A 16,371-nucleotide genomic window follows, 5' to 3' on the forward strand; every position below is an offset into this window, starting at 1 on the left:
TGTTTTGATTTGTCGAGGGTGGGACCATCCCTTCACCCCTCGGTGCTCCTTACTCTGAGGATCAAGCAGTGTGGGGCCTCAGGTGGGGCCTCTTTGACCCAGAGCCTGGGGCTGGTCTGTCTGGCCGTCACCCAGGTAACCGGCACGCCAAAGAGGCCAGCACAGTCCATGGTGTGTGGAAATCAGCAACAAAACTGAGGTGCTGATCCTTGATGCACTGCACTTGTACTCGTGTTGCTAGGTTTTTAGAAAAGGAGGTTTGACTTCTCTGTTGACTTTGGCCTCTGTGCCCAGTGTGTGACCTTGTGTTGCCTGAACCTTGTGTCTCTGCAATTGAGCTTTCATGATAGGGTTTGTCTGTGGAATGCAGTTCTTTTCTCTCCCCAGTGATTCTAGGGACACTGCGTTTCGTATGAGTTTTTGTGAACAAGTGGTAAACATATTCTTCAGCTTACTTAGGTTTTGTGGGTGTTCACGTTTTAAAAACTGTCTCTTCCTGTGGGAGTGTTTTTCCATCTCGCGTGCTCTATTTCCTTAGTAACTGTTGCTCTGTTATGGGAGGGACTTAACCATATATTTCAAGTGCAATGTTGAATTGATTTATTTCCTGGTTAGACCTGCCCATCTTCTTGGTGTAAACAGCACATGTGTATGTGAGTGTGTCCCCGACAGGGTGATGGTAGTGTGCTTGTATAGAGGGAGCTCTTGAATGAGTCCAGGTTACTCTGTGACCTTGCATCCTGGGTAAGTTGCCTCTTTCTCTCTTTATTCTTCCTCTTCCCTCCAGGTTTTCCTGATTTGAGTGTTACCAGGGTGTTGAAGATGACCTGAGACTCAGAAGTAGTGTGGGAAAAACAGTGGTTGGAAGGGTCAGAGACCAGGTGCTGATCCCGACTCCTGAGCACTCATTTCAGGGCAGGGTCTGTGACCTCTGTGGGTTTAGAGTCGTCCCCGTGGTTCAAGAAGGTTCAGAGCAGTGAGCTCAATGGGCCAGTATGGGCGCTTTGCTGTGTGATGACCGTGGGGTGGTCACAGAGGCCCTGTGCCTTCAGAGATCAGAGCCAGAGGAGAACAGCCTCTCAGCCCTGATGCCATCTGTCAGCTCTGCTCAGGGCAGCAGGCTGGTTTGTAGGGTCAGCCGAGCCTCTCTACTGCTCCTCCCAGCACCAGTAGCCTCGGCCCACTCCTCTGTCATTCATCAGACCAGCGGCCTCGGCCCACTCCTCTGTCGTTCAGTAGGCTCATCCTACTGATGCCTGCCAGGCAGTGCCTTGGGTGCTCAGGGGAAACATCCCCATGGGGCTTGCTGCCCCAGGAGAGATGGCTGAGCTGTCAGCACCCTGCAGGCAGCCACAGCTCTTCTAGGGCCTGGAGCCAGATCTGCATTGACCAGCTCTGTCTGCATTTAGCTCCAGGGGTGGGCAAGGGGCCACCTCTGAGACCAGAAGGTAAGCAGGGCCTGTAATGGTGGGAGGCAGGCAGGAATGAGATGTGTTAGGCTTCTGCACCTTTTTCCTGATTTTTGACTGGTTACTGAATTGTGAAAATGGACATGTGGTGCCTCTGCTGACTCCAGGTCCCAGTTACCCCCACCTTGTTTCCCAGCCCAGTGGAGACCCACCCCTCTTTCCGTGTGTTTTTAGAAAGGGCATCTTTTCTGTGTTGTTAGTGGTTAGGAAGAAAACATTTTATGGCACTTACAGTTTCATTTTCACTTGAAAATGCTTATAAAGAGACGTCAAATATATGTAGGAATATGCTCATCATCAGTCAGTCAAGAAAATCGAAATAAATGCTGTCCTTTCAGCCTGTGCTGGGAATCACACACGTCATTCCCTAAACATCCAGGCCAAGACCATCTATGCCCACGACCTCAGGGAGTTGTTACACACCTGTCTCCATCTCTCTTTTTTGAAGAAGCAAAGTTAAGCATTAGTGACTGTGACAGGAAGAGAAAAGAAAGGAAGAGTGTGTTGTTTCTTCTGTTCAGTCCACATCAGCCTCAGTCTTTCCCATAACCAAAACAACCTTGGTTGTTGTTGTTTTTTAATTGAGTTAGCATGCCTTTTGCAACAAAACAAGGTAATTAAACAAAACTCCTCAATAAAACAGCAAAAGCCTCACTGCACTTGTGTTTCTCTTTGAGATCAGAGAAAGAACAAATACAAACTGGTATTCCTGTGCATTGAAAGCATCCTAGCCTAGAGTAAAGGTTATTAGGGTTGTAGGGCAGGTGGATTTTTATGTTTATCTGGCAGTTCTGTTCCCTGAGGTGGATGGCTTCAGTGCATATGGCACTTTAGACGCTGGTGTTGGCCTGTGGGATGCTGATAACTGTGGGTATTGGTCATTTGGTATGGAATGTTTAAATTCAGAGAAAGAACATTTTCTCACATTTTTCAAGCACTTCAGACCCACCAATTACATAAATGATTTTGAATTAAATTTTTTACCTATTCATTAAATTTGAGGACTCCTACTGGGCTGCACTTCATTAACTGAGATTATTACTGCAAGTCCATGAGGGCAATGCAGTTGAATTTCTTTTGTAATATAATTAAGGTGCTTCATTAATACATAAAGCCTTCCTTCCGGTTCATCTGTATGAGTGATATTTTACTTTATTACCTTATATTTATAGCAGGAGGGTTTTAACAGAAGGCTTCTTTCTGTTATGTGCTGTTAAATTTTTTTCTTTTCTCTAGTTTGAAAAAGAGGAATAAAGTTATATTTTATAAAAATTGACTATAAATTGATTAGCATGAAGTGATAATAATGGAAAAAAGGATTCCTTTTCTCCAATACCAGAGATTCATATTTGGGATTCTGTTTTAAAAGTCTGGTCCTTTGGGCTTCCAACATTCTTCATGTTGCTTCTTATATAGTTTAACAGCATTAAAATAGCTGATAAGTACTTATAAAGTACTTTTATTATCATGTTCTATGTAATATATATGAAACAGTTTATAGGTTAAATTTCCTCTTCCTTCATATTCTTTCAATAAATTTACCACTGGCCTTTGTCCTCCCCCCCCCCCCCCGCCCCGAGGGTCACTTTTTGAAACAGTTCAACCCCTGTCCCTTCTGGTGTGCTGGGAGCAGTGGGTGTGGACCTCAGATCCACTTCCAAGACCTCGGGAACCTGCTGAGGAAATGGGTTTCTCCTCCAGGTGTCTGTGTTGGATGCATGTGACCTTTGTCACTGTTCTTGGAGCTGCTCGGAGCCTCTGGTGGCATCTTGCTCCGGGGACAGAACACCCTCATCTGGCTCCTCACAGCAGCAGGAGAGGTTGCCCCACTGTGCCGGCAGTGTGGTTTCAGGCATGGCTCTGGGGGTGTCTTCGTTTTCTTTCTTGGCCTCTGTGGTCTACTGAATTCAGGCTTTACAGATCATCAGGAAAGTGATATCTTTCTTTTTAATTTCAGCAAGGGGAGAGGCAAAGCACAGAGAGCTGCAGATCAGACCTTCCTGAGCCTCCCTACCTGGAGCAGCTGAGACTTCTGGAGAATGCTGACTGCCAAGCCCTCCCTCTGAGGTGGGAAGGCTGGTGTCCATGGCACAACTTTCTTGCTCCTGGGTCCACCATGGCCTTCATTCTTTGACTGGACAGCTGATGTGACCAGTGCCCCCAGCGTGTGTGCTGCTGGACTGGGTGCTGTGTCAGGTACCACTTGCTCTCGGGCTGGGAGCCAGGCTGGTCGGCGTCAGATGCTCCCAGAAGCCAGACAGCAGCAGATGGCCTCAAGCAAGCTGAGATGGAGGTGACCTGAGGCCTCCTGGACGTTCCTGGGGACAGGACAGCTGAGGAGCTGGAGCCAGGCCTGCTGGGGAGCAGTATGCAGGAAGCTGGCTTTCAGGCCACGAATGCTTTCACAGGTGAGAATCCTCCATGCTGAACTGAGCATGTTATTTCATTTTTAGTAGGTAACGAGATACTGAGCAGTTCTAGGAGTTGAATGTGTGTCTGCATTTAGGAGCTGAAGCCCTATAGTGTCTGGGGGCTCAGGCTGCCGCGGAGAATGAGTTTGGCAAAACTATGGTGTTTTATCCTTTTCTGTAGTGAGGAATTTGAAACAGCATCAGACACTTCATGATTCTGCTTTGTTGAGTCATAGGGCGCACAGTATCCCACGAGCCACTGCCTCTGAAAAAATCCATCCCTTGCAGTGCGTATGTCAGGGGTCTGTCTGCCCAAAGCTGGGAGACTCTGAGGGAACAGTCATGGCCGATGAGTATGTTCTCCCTCTGAGCCTCACCCACATGCAGGCGGTAGTGGGTGGCAACTCTGAGCGCTGACCCGCTCCCGTAAGGACTTGTGGACGCGCCCCTCTCTGCCCCATCTGGTCTGCACCCCTCAAAGGGAACTGCTCTGTCTGGATGGTGCACAGAGCCAAGGCATGATCAGGGGCTTTTGAGTTGGATCTTGGTTCTTTGTCTGAATCATTTAACATCCCAGGAAGCCACTGATTCTTATGGGCCTTTGACTCCTTGTTTATAAAATGGGGACCTTGAAGCTGAAGAACGTCATGGAATCCAGGGAAAACAGTTTTAAATAAAAGAGGTTTTTTCCTATTAAGGGAGGGATGGTGGGAAAATTACAAGAAGTGACTGTGTTTCTCACTCTGAGAGCCCCACGAGTTTGTGGGTTTCCCGGTTGTGTATAGCAGGCAGGTTGGGGTGTCAGGTGCCTGGAGAGAGCTTGAGGCTTGGCCCCTGCTGCCCGCCCTGCTCGTGGACACTCACCAGGGCCAGCCCTGCTCCCTTTGCTGGTTTGAGAGCCAACAAGGCCACATGCAGCTCTCACAGGAGAACCACGGCTAGAGCAGCCAAGCATGTGAAACACGGGAGCTCCCTCCTGGGGGCCCAGCTTGGGGAGGGCCCCTGGGTGATCAGGGCCCAGGAAGACGAGTGTGGTGGCTGCTTCTGAGGAGCATGTGGAGCTCAGCTCTCCAGAACCCTCCTCAGCTGCCAAGCCTGGCCTGGAAACCTGTCTTCCAATTGATCGCTGGGTAGTCAGAAGCACAGGTGACTACCTGGACTTGGGACTCGTGTCTGAAGGGGCAGTGCCGCGGGTCAGATAAGGTCAGAACTGATAAGGTCAGAACCGACAAGCTATTGCTCTGGTTCCAGGACTTGCTGCTGTGGCCTGAATTCATGCTTTCATATGAACATCTGTTTCTAGAAGCTCATGGCTTGGCAGTGAAAGTTGCCCAGTAGCTAAACCTTGAATTAAAAGATTTTTATCTCTAGTGACTTAAACAATTTTAACCATCTCAATGTGTTTCCCAAGCAGTTTCTGGCATTGCAGGGATTTTTTTTCTAATCAAAAAGTTTATGAAATATTTTAAAGTCTTTTTGATTTTTAAGTGAAAAACAATTTTTGGAATGCCAAATCTAGGTACTTTTTTTGTGAACAGGAGTCATAAAAGTTCTCATGTATGAAAGTATTCCTCTTTGCAGACATTTTTATAGTTCCTATGTCAGTGCTGCTTATAATACATTTAATACATATAGTGAATGAAGGAAACACTGAATATTTGTCATGACTGGGAGACTCCTGAATAACTTGAGTTTCTATTTGGTGATCACGAAACATATCCATGAATGAATAGCATCAGCAAGGTAGGGACTCTAATGGCTGTGTCTCCAGGCTTTCTTGTCAAGCACTTGGGTGAAGGTGATTAAAAAAACATGCTTATCAAATTTGCAGATGACGGGAGACTAAAGGGGATTGCTGACCCTGGTGGCAGAATTGAAATTTAGAAATATAGCAATATTAAAATATGATGAGGAAGTCTCTGGTAGTTCCAGCGGTTAAGACTCCATGCTGTCATTGCCAAGGGCCTGGGTTCAATCACTGGTTGGGGAACTAATATCTCACAAGCCTGTGGCATGGCAAAAAAAAGACAAAAAAAAAGATAAATAGAGTGAACCAGTCCCAGAATAACACATGATTAAGTAACAGTGGTATATCATTGTGATGAAATTCCCTGCAGCTACTACAAAGGATGTTTTAGTGTTTCACGTTCTGGAGAAATGCTTATATTTTTAAGTGAAAAGAGTAGGTCATAAAACAATAGGAAGAAGGCGATCCTTTTATTTTTATACTCAAAGAACAAAGACTGTATAGGTGGATGTGTACCAAAATGTTACTAGTGGCTACCTCTTAGTGATAGCAATACATAATGAGGTTTCCTTTCTTAGATTTACTTATCCATATCTTACAATTTTTCTTTTTTTAAGTATAAATGAAAATATCAAGATAATGAACCCAAAATAACTGTTCCTTTGTGATAAAAAAGGAACAATTATTTGTATGTGTCCAGTATAGTTTAATATTACTGCTTTATGATATTAAAAGAGTGCATCTGAGAACAGATACTAAACCCCTGGCCATTTGCTTTGATACCAGAGGTCGATGATGGGGTATGTTACTGTTTCTTTCCTTATTTAGTTGTGTGACCTTGGGTGAGTTACCTAACTTCTCTGGGCCTCAGTTTCTGTGTGAAGTCAGGAATTAATATGATGGTCACCTGTGTGATTTGATGACTCTGTACCACTGGGTCCCGACCTTCTGTAGTTGTCTTTGGTTGGAGGGTGTCTTTGTAGAAACCTCATGGTTGTGTCTTTGTAGGACCTGGAGTGTAAGCAACAGACTTCAGATTGGTCCTCATAGGTTTCATCTCTACAAGAAAGGTATGGAAAGCCTGGGGCCTTAAGGCGGGTTTTTCCTGTTGCGTATAGGTGCCAGGATGAAGGGAGAGTGGCAGGGCCTAGGAGGAGGACAGGGACCATCTTGGTGAAAGAGACTGGCCAGCTTCGGAGCCACGTGCAGGCTATGGGCCAGGGTTTTTGTTGGTAAAGCAAAAAACTCTTCTGTTTCCTGTGTCCACACACAGCACTCACAGTGCTGGTCACCAGACATGTGGGTGTTTCCCGCACCAGGCAACTGCGACACAGCTTGATGTCCTGCAGCTTTGTCAGTTTTGACCCTTTCTGCCTGAAGTGGCCCAGACCCCGAGGCACTGCCCTCTTCAGACATGAGTCCCAAGTCCCAGGTGGTCACCTGTGCTTCTCACCAACCGGCTGATCAACTGGAGGTTCTTGTGGTCCCTCCTGAGATTTGGTAGACTTGCTGAAGTGACTCACAGAACTCAGGGAAACAGTTGAGTAATAATGTTACCGGTCAAGAAAGGCCAGGGCACAGTGGTATAAGGAAATGGTGTGGAGCCTGACATCCTCTCAGGTACCACTTTCCCCAGACCTCCCATGATCACCAGCCTGGAAGCCCTCTGACCCTGTCTTCTGGGGTGTTATGGAGGTCTCATTATCCTGGCAGGAGTGGTGAGCTCACTGGCCATTGGGATGGCCATTGGGATGGGCTCAGTCTCCAGCCCTTCTCCAACAGAGGCCTGAGTGTGGGGCTGAAAGTTGCAGCCTTTTGATCCTGTGTGCACTTCCCCTGGAAACCAGTCCTATCCTTAGGGGCTTCCCAAAGTCACCTCATTAACCAGGGCCTTGGCATGAATAACAAAAGACACCTTCATGGCTCTTACCATTTAGGAAATTCCAAGGGTTTTAGGAGCCCTGAGTCAGAAACTGTGACTGAGACCAAATATTTATTTCTTATGATAAATCTCAATGTCATGGTCCCAGCCCCACCCACCCCGGCCATGGTTAGTGTGGCCTGGGAAATGACTTTTACTTCCTCTTTTAAGTCTATTTTACTAAAAAGCCAGAGATTTCAAATTCTGTTATTTCTTGATCAGTATGCTGTAGGGCCAAGACACGCTTTGGAAACTCGAATCCTTTCTTGAACATTTCAGATGTGTGATTTTTGCACTGTGAACTTGACCTTTCTTGTCAGAGGTGCATGCTGTGTCTCAAGCAGCTTTGCTGTCACTTTGCATCTGTGACATTTGCTGTGCTCCTAATGCTGTGTCCAGAAGTCTGAGGGCATGGGGTGCAGTGACCTGTGACCTCGGATCTGGGCTCAACCTTGGAACCCTTTCTGACCTGGACTGCTCACCTTGAGTGTCCACTGTGCCAGGTGTAGAGCTGTTCACAGTGTGAGTCAGCTGTCAGAGCATGGTCCATAGGAACTATCGCTCTATAAAACTTTTTTCCCCCAAACTATGTTTCAGTTCAGTTGAGTCGCTCAGTCGTGTCTGACTCTTTGCGGCCCCATGAATCACAGCACGCCAGGCCTCCCTGTCCATCACCAACTCCCGGAGTTCACTCAAACTCATGTCCATCGAGTCAGTGATGCCATCCAGCCATCTCATCCTCTGTCGTCCCCTTCTCCTCCCGCCCCCAACCTTTCCCAGCATCAGAGTCTTTTCCAGTGAGTCAACTCTTCGCATGAGGTGGCCAAAGTATTGCAGTTTCAGCTTTAGCATCAGTCCTTCCAATGAACACCCAGGATTGATCTCCTTTAGAATGGACTGGTTGGATCTCCTTGCAGTCCAAGGGACTCTCAAGAGTCTTCTCCAGCACCACAGTTCAAAAGCATCAATTCTTCAGCAATCAGCTTTCTTCACAGTCCAACTCTCACATCCATACATGACCACAGGAAAAACCATAGCCTTGACTAGACGGACCTTGATTGGCAAGGTAATGTCTCTGCTTTTTAATATGCTATCTAGGTTGGTCATAACTTTCCTTCCAAGGAGTAAGCGTCTTTTAATTTCCTGGCTTTTAAATTTGCATTTAGATTTTTTAAAAGTAATTATACAAATTCAGGCCTGGAGAAGAGCATGACAACCCACTCCAGTATTCTTGCCTGGGAATCCCATGGACAGAGGAGCCTGGTGGGCTATATAGTCCATTGGGTTGCAAAGAGTCAGACTTGACTGTAGCGACTGAGCCTGCATGCATACAAATTCAGGAACTATTTAATGTGCATTTCAATTGTAATATTTTAGAAATGCATGCAAAGAATGGAAATAATGTGTGGATTATAAAAGTAATGAAAGAAAAATATAGTTTTGAGAGAAACCTGGTGAAGACATACTTTTATTTGGTATAAAAGTAGCTGTGACATGGCAGCCTCATTCATGAGGGACAGACTTGCCAACCCTGATGCAGAGGGGCCCCTGTGGAGATCACGTGGACATCGTAACTGTGGCTCCCAGTCTGTTTGTTTTTTGTGATTGTTACCTGTTACCTATTTAGCTTTGGAAAGGTTTTAAAGTTCACATCTGCTCTGGTCAAATCCAGAAGTACTTCCATGATCCCCAGGTCTGTTTTTTGAGGTGCTGATAATGATTATAATATCAGATATGTTGTTAGCTTCCTTTTGGTTGTATATGTGCCACGAGTCAGACACTATATTGAGCACTGCATGTACGGCATCTGTTTAGTCTTCACAGCAGGTATTTTATATGTGAAAAAACTGAGGCTGAAGGAGACTGTGCAGTGCAGCTGGTTGATGGCAGAGCTGGAGTTAGTGACCAGACCGGTAGCCTTGACGAGAATGTGCGATCTGAGAATGGAGGCCGTGAGCTCACAAGAGGGTATCACCACTTCTCTGAAGACAGCGCTGGCATGATAACTCAATCTCAGCCACAAGTCGTGTTCTCCATCTCATATGTTAGTACCACAGGCATGGAGGTTATGTCGAGTGAGAGGGTGTTGGTATGCAGGTGTGTGGGTGTCTCACTGGGGACCTGTTGGCCTTGGCCCACCTGGCAGGGTGGGTGTGAGGACCCTGTGCTCCTGGACCCTGTCCCGCTGACACCTCTGTCCTCTGCAGTGGACAGTTCGCTTAGTGTGAGAGATGGCTCTTCCTTTCTTAATCCTTTCCCCTGGACGGAGTGAAGTTTTGTGATGATCCTTATACAGCTTTCAAGACACCAATTTCCTGTTTCTTTACGGCAGCTGGTAAAGTTGTGTCTGGTTTTGCAGCACCAACCAGACATGAAACACGTGAAGCACAGCATGAGTGTTTCATGCTGTGGTGTGATTGGGACTCAGACCGCCCACCTGACTGCTGACACCTGTTGAGTCCCCAGCCCTCAGGTGACCTCGAGACCCCAGCTGATGAGGATCAGGTGTCTCGACTGGGAAGTGGTGCTGAGGTCTTGTGGCTTTCTGAGATGACGGTGGCCTGTAAACCATCTTGATTAAGTGGTGACATGAGTGATGTGACCGATGCCAGCGAGGCATTTTCTTTGTCTTGGAGACGACGGAGGCTCTGGCATCTGCAGGACCCAGACAGGACAGGATGTTGAGGGACTAGTCTGTTGTCCGTCCCAGCCATGCCAGGAAGCCTGCTCTCTGTAGTGCTGGACCCGCCCACTCTGGAGTCCCAGCATATTCAGCCTTCCTGCCTGCCCTTGACTAGGAGCCTGATATGGGCCGGGGCAGAGCGTAACCCTAACTCTCCCCAGCACTCAGACCCGCCCGTGCTCACTGTGGGACCTCAGTGTGTGGTCCCCTGGTACACTGGTAGGGGACATGCAGGGTGGCTCGCAGGGCGAAGTACGTGTACTCCAGGCGGACGGCCCATGAGGTGAGTTATGATCACGACAATGCTCAGATCAGTGTGTGATAATTGAAGGTGGATTTGAGTCCTTGACCTTTGGAGCCCAGACACTGATTCAGCAATAAAAGAAAATGACTGTTAATGGCAGTTTTAGGCCAGGACTGTTGGTCTCTTTCATGTGGCCCATAAATTTAATGTGGTCTGATGCACTACGGAAGATAATAAAGCACATGGTGCTGCAGATTTTAAGACTTTTCTCTGGGAGTTTTCCTTCAGTTTTTCCTCTGAAGAGTGTTTGGGAGAGAGCTCTGTGGACAGCACCTGGACTTGTTTCAGATGCATGTGCTACTGTGCATCACTGCTGGACAGCACCTGCTTACCATGGAGGCGACCTGAGTGTGCTTCTATGGCTGCTCCACTTCCACATTTATCAGAACATACATGCAGTCTTGTTCAGTCACTGTGTTGCAGCTGACTCGGTGACCCTGTGGACGAGACACTGCCTAGGTGCTGCACTGGAGTTGACATGGAGGGCATCCATAACCTGGAGTGCAGTGATGGGGCCAAAGCCTGACCGGATTTGCTGGGAAGAAACAAGCCTGAGCCCTGCGAGTGGAAACATGCGAGTGCGGCCCAGAGCATTGTATTTTAAAGACGCGGAGGTTACAGCATGTTTGTGATGCTGCTGCGAAGGATCCCATGGAGGTGGTATTGATGATCAGTGTGTCCAGAATGATCACTGTGTCCAGTTCGGATCAATGTGTCCAGTCAGTGTATTGATCACTGTGTCCATGGGTGATCAGTGTGATCCCTGTCCAGAGTTCAGCACCTGTCATTAGGATAATCATTAGAATAATGAAGAGTGAGCACCGGAAGTACCAAAGGGCTCAACTAGAGTGTCATTCTTTAACATTTCTTTTTAAAAACTCTGTTGAATTGTGGTTTCTAAGAACTGGAAGGACTTTTAGAATGTAAGGCAGTAGGTAACTTTCAGATTTTTCAGCTGGGGGATGCCGTCTTGCAGAGGAATCTCAAGGGAATCTACCTGCGCACAGACTTAGCAATCCTGTAGGGACACTCACTGACCCCAAACCCCATATCCTCCGGGCCCTGGGCTATCAGAGGAGGATGCAGAGTCACTGCTTTAATCCCAGCACCACGTTGACCAGGAAGCAATTGAGAGGCTAAGAGTCTTGTTCTTGCCTGAGGAAAACACAGTGTTTAGTTTAAGAGCTGAAGGAGAAACTCTTAAACGGAACTGTCTGTTCCATCCTTGGCACGTGTGGCCACATTCCTTGCCAGAGTAGTGAGGACTCTTGAATGAATGAATGAAAGAGTGGCTTGAGGGAAAGAGACCTGAGGCTCAATGGTCACAATACCTGAGGGTCACCACTGCACTTTCACCCGTTTCCCCCGTTGGGGCCCAGGTTTGTGCCGTGAATGCCTGCGCAGCCATCTAGTGGGTCCTGCAGGTTGGGTGTGGTCCTCAGGGACGTGCACACATGTCAGTGGGCAGTTCAGAACTCTTGTTGCGCCTCCGTGTAGCTGTTGTGAGTGGGGTGTGCAGGATTAGTCTTGATGGATGTGCGTTAAATGCTCAGGGCTGTGCGGTTAGATCCTTTTTCAGTTCAGTTCAGTTCAGTCGCTCAGTCGTGTCCGACTCTTTGCGACCCTATGAATCACAGCACGCCAGGCCTCCCTGTCCATCACTAACTCCCGGAGTTCACTCAAACTCATGTCCATTGAGTCGGTGATGCCATCCAGCCATCTCATTCTCGGTCGTCCCCTTCTCCTCCCGCCCCCAATCTTTCCCAGCATCAGAGTCTTTTCCAGTCAGTCAACTCTTCACATGAGGTGGCCAGAGTATTGGAGTTTCAGCTTTAGCATCAGTCCTTCCAATGAACACTCAGGATTGATCTCCTTTAGAATGGACTGGTTGGATCTCCTTGCAGTCCAAGGGACTCTCAAGAGTCTTCTCCAACACCACAGTTCAAAAGCATCCATTCTTTGGTGCCCAGCTTTCTTCACAGTCCAACTCTCACAGCCATACATGACCACGGGAAAAACCATAGCCTTGACTAGACGGACCTTTGTTGGCAAAGTAATGTCTCTGCTTTTTAATATGCTATCTAGGTTGGTCATAACTTTCCTTCCAAGGAGTAAGCGTCTTAATTTCATGGCTGCAGTCAGCATCCACAGTGATGTAGAGGCCCTTATTAAAGCCTGTAGATACAGTACCAGCCTGGTCATCAGCATGCCTTCCAGACCTCAGCATTACTCCTGCACTGCGGGCCGTGGCTCTGCAGGATTTGCCCCCGCACCCCGCACCCCAGCGCTCTGCAGTGGGTCCTCAGTCAGGAACTGTTGGCCGGTGTCTGTGCTTATACTGCTGCCCTTCCTGGGGTGCCCCCGTGGGCTCTGTGCCTCACAGTATGACTTCGATGGGGGGGCTGGAGCTGTGTGTCTGGACCTCTGTTTGTATGATGTTATAGGTACTTCATCATGGTTTTCGAATTCTATGAATATTTGGTTTCAGAGATTTTTCTCACTTTAAAATAGGCTTTATATTTTCCTGATTATAAAATGGTACATAAAAGTCAGAAGGAACTACAGATTACCAATGATCCCAGGACCCAGGACCCAGAAGTGTCACTGTTTGTGTTTTGGTGAGCATCCTTTCAGACTGTTTCCCATGTATTTGCTACCTTGCATGTACTGATGCGCCTTTTGTTTGTAGAGAATGTTAAGGCATTCTTACCTGCTTCCATGGGTGCTTCTATTATTTGTTCTAAGAAGCTAATGAGAACACCTCTGCACATTCTGTACACAGGAAAACACAGAAAAGCATTCATTCATTCAGTGCTTTTGAATGTAGAACAGAAATAGTGCTATTTGCCAGTTCTAGTTCTGAAGGACTTTTAAAATACCTGATGGTGTTCTGATGACAGTTGGGTAATTTTTTCAGGCTGCTCTGAAGGGTACTTGGACTGGAAGTCTGAGGCAGAGTACCTTGGACTGTTCAGAGCACATTTTTTCACTGCTGCTGCACTGGCTCCTTCTTCCTTGGTGGTGGTGAAGACTGACAAGGATTTTTTCAAGCGAAGAGCTCCATAAATGTGACTCTTGCTGCGCATGTTGTATAAAGAAAGCACCTGTGCTATTATTTTGTGGGTAAGAGGTAGGGGGTGAGTGAGGTCTGGCAGGCCTGAGTGCTCCTGGGCCCTGTCTGAGCTCGGTTCCCTGGGTTCTCTAGGTAGATGGGTTCCCAGACCATTACAGCATACAGACGGGGGAGGAGAAGTGGCAGCTGAGGATCCTCAGGCTGGCATTGACAACTACATGCTTTGTGTTGGCTTTTTCAGAGTGCAAATTCACCTGCACCAGCGGGCAGTGCTTGTATCTGGGTTCCCTGGTCTGTAACCAGCAGAACGACTGTGGGGACAACAGTGACGAAGAAAACTGTCTCCTGGTGACAGAGCACCCACCTCCGGGCATCTTCAGCTGTAAGTCCTTCCTGCCCACCTTGCGTCATTCAGCTGTGGTGTGTTTGCAAATAGTAGGTGGCCCTGACCCTGGGATGTGGGAAAGGTGTTGTTTTTGGTTAAGAGAAGACGTTTATGTTGTCACAAAGGCAATGTTTTCTTTTAGGATAGAAAGAGGGTGTGTCTGAGAGTCAGAAGTTCCTTCCACTTTGAGTGGCCTGTGTTTTGGGAGAGGCTTTCTGCTGTGTATCTGAGAAGCACTGACTGATCCCAAGAAATAATTATTGACTTAGTATTCTTCATACTGGTTTTAGAAAATTTTTGGAAGTAATTTTAAGCCACTATTTTAAAATAATTTTAAACAAAGAAGGATATATAGAGTCTGTGTTCAAGCATGTAATTAAAAGAAGAAAATAGAAGAAAAGGTAACAAGGTGTGAAAAAGGTAAAAGGTTTAAAAAGGTTGTAATTGTGTGTTTTTCTATTTGGTACTGGAGTGGGTTGTTTCTCGGGTAAAGTCCCAGGTTGAGGCTGTGAGCATTTCTTGAGCTGGAAGAAGGTGAAGTCCAAGTATGAAGTTCACTGACTGATCTTGTGGCTTTTGTGAAGAGGAAGGAGAGAGAAGGCACCTGGAAACATGGCTGGGCGACTCTGAGACTGGCTTGTTGCGTCCTATGTTTTGTTGTTCCCTGTTTCCTGGGCCTCAGGAAGTGTGTTGTGTCAAAGATGCTTCACAACACTGACCCTCGCCAGGGGTCTTTCTCCCTGCCTCAGGTCCCTTCCTCCCTGTCTCTCCCCCTTTCTCATCAGTATTTCCTGGTGTTTAAAGCCAATTTTCAAATATCTTTTCATTTTAAAAATGTGAACTCTAGTTTTGTTTAGAAGCCAAGTGAAGCTTCTCCATCTGTAAGTGGCTTAGCATTGCCCAAAGACCTCCGAGAGTCTGTCCTAAGAATCTCTTCTTTAAATTGAAGTATAGTTGATTTACAATGTTGTCTTAGTTTCTGCTGTACAGTAGTGATTCAGTTATATGTATATTTTCTTTTTCCTCCTCTTCTCCATGTTGGTTTGTCATAGGATATTGAATACAGGTCTCTGTGCTCTACAGGAGGACCTTGTGGTCTGTCTTACATATACTGTAGTAGTTTGTATCCTAACAGAGGAATCTTAAGATCCTGTTGGCAAACTGTTGGTCCCTACTGTTCAGGCGTAACTAGGCTTGTTCCCTTGTAGCCAGAATGGGAGACTGGTTGTTGACAATATGCTGTCTTTTAAGAAGATGGGAGAGTCTGGAGACAGAACGACAAAGGGTAGGATGAGGGCTCTGGCTTCACGTGAACCTGGGTTCAAGCTCTTGCTTAAGGAAGGCAGCTGAACCCCTTGTCTTAGTGTTTCTGGCCATGAAATGGGAATGATTCCTGCTGTGTACAGCTGCTCTGAGGGTTCACTTGAAGAGTGCGGTCTGCATCATCATCTTGCTGCTTGCTGTGTGCCTGCTGCCGTCTGTCTGCACGGCTGGGCCTCCTTCACATGAAGCATGGGCTCAGGTGTCCAAAGGCAAGTCCATCCTCAGAGGTGCTGGGTCTTTCCTGCCTCCTCTGTCCCCTGGGGAAGGCCTGATGAGGGCTGCCCGCTGAAGGGAGCTCGCTGGGCCTGGCCTCTCTGCCAGCTCACAGGCAGCTGGGCTGCTTGTCACATTTGGGTTTGCCATGGCTGCTCTGTTCTTTGTGGTACTGAGGGTGATCTGATATCAGATCAGTGCACTTTCCTCCCCTTGGTCTGTAGCCAAGAGCAGAGAGTGTCTGCTTCTACCCCTAGCTGCACAGCAAGGCTTGGGGGAGTCTGCAGGCCCCACCAGCCTGAGTCTGCAGCAGGTGGGCAATGTCCCTAGGGGAATTGCTTGTGGGGGTGCTATTTCCTGTCCGCCTTCAAAACTTGGAATATCACAGGACTTCTTGTCTCTTAGTCAGTGTAGTCCAGGAGAACAAAGCATGTTTTCTCCTTACTCCTGCATAAGAGTCAACTTACTCAATTTACTTTATGTCTGCATAAGGAAACTCCCCGTGTTCTACTCTTTGATTGTACTTAGGGTCAAGCACAGTGGAATCGGTTTTCTGCCTGTGTTGTTGGCTCTGGGCATGCGCCCTGACTCAGGTGTCTTGATTATCTCTCTCATTTTGTATTTGCTAAAATTTAGCATGAATTAAGGTTAGAAAGAAAATGTCACTGTCATTTGTGAGGCAACAGTGCTAATGATAGTAGAAGCCCTTACAATAAGAGATCTAAGAAACTTTTCCTTCTGAAAACAATTTTGGAACCTAGACTGTGTGTCTCACCTGCTCCTCTGCCTCGTTGGCCAGTGGACTGAGGCACGTCCCTGGGTCTGAGCCCCACGCTCTACAC

General features: G+C 47.2%; 1 protein-coding gene across 1 annotated transcript in view; it reads left to right on the forward strand.

Annotated features, from left to right (window-relative positions):
• Positions 1-595: 595 nt before the first annotated feature.
• LDLRAD4 (low density lipoprotein receptor class A domain containing 4) overlaps positions 596-16,371 on the forward strand; it is a 65,280-nt gene continuing 49,504 nt past the window's right edge. The window contains 3 exon segments of the mRNA XM_088833368.1: positions 596-744; positions 3,427-3,877; positions 13,850-13,990. Coding sequence (XP_088689494.1) covers positions 3,838-3,877; positions 13,850-13,990 — 181 coding nt within the window. The 5' untranslated portion in view covers positions 596-744; positions 3,427-3,837.

This window comes from Moschus berezovskii, chromosome 28, assembly GCF_049115385.1.
Source record: "Moschus berezovskii isolate FMDL1 chromosome 28, NW_MosBer_1.0, whole genome shotgun sequence".
Classification (NCBI taxonomy): Eukaryota; Metazoa; Chordata; class Mammalia; order Artiodactyla; family Moschidae; genus Moschus; species Moschus berezovskii.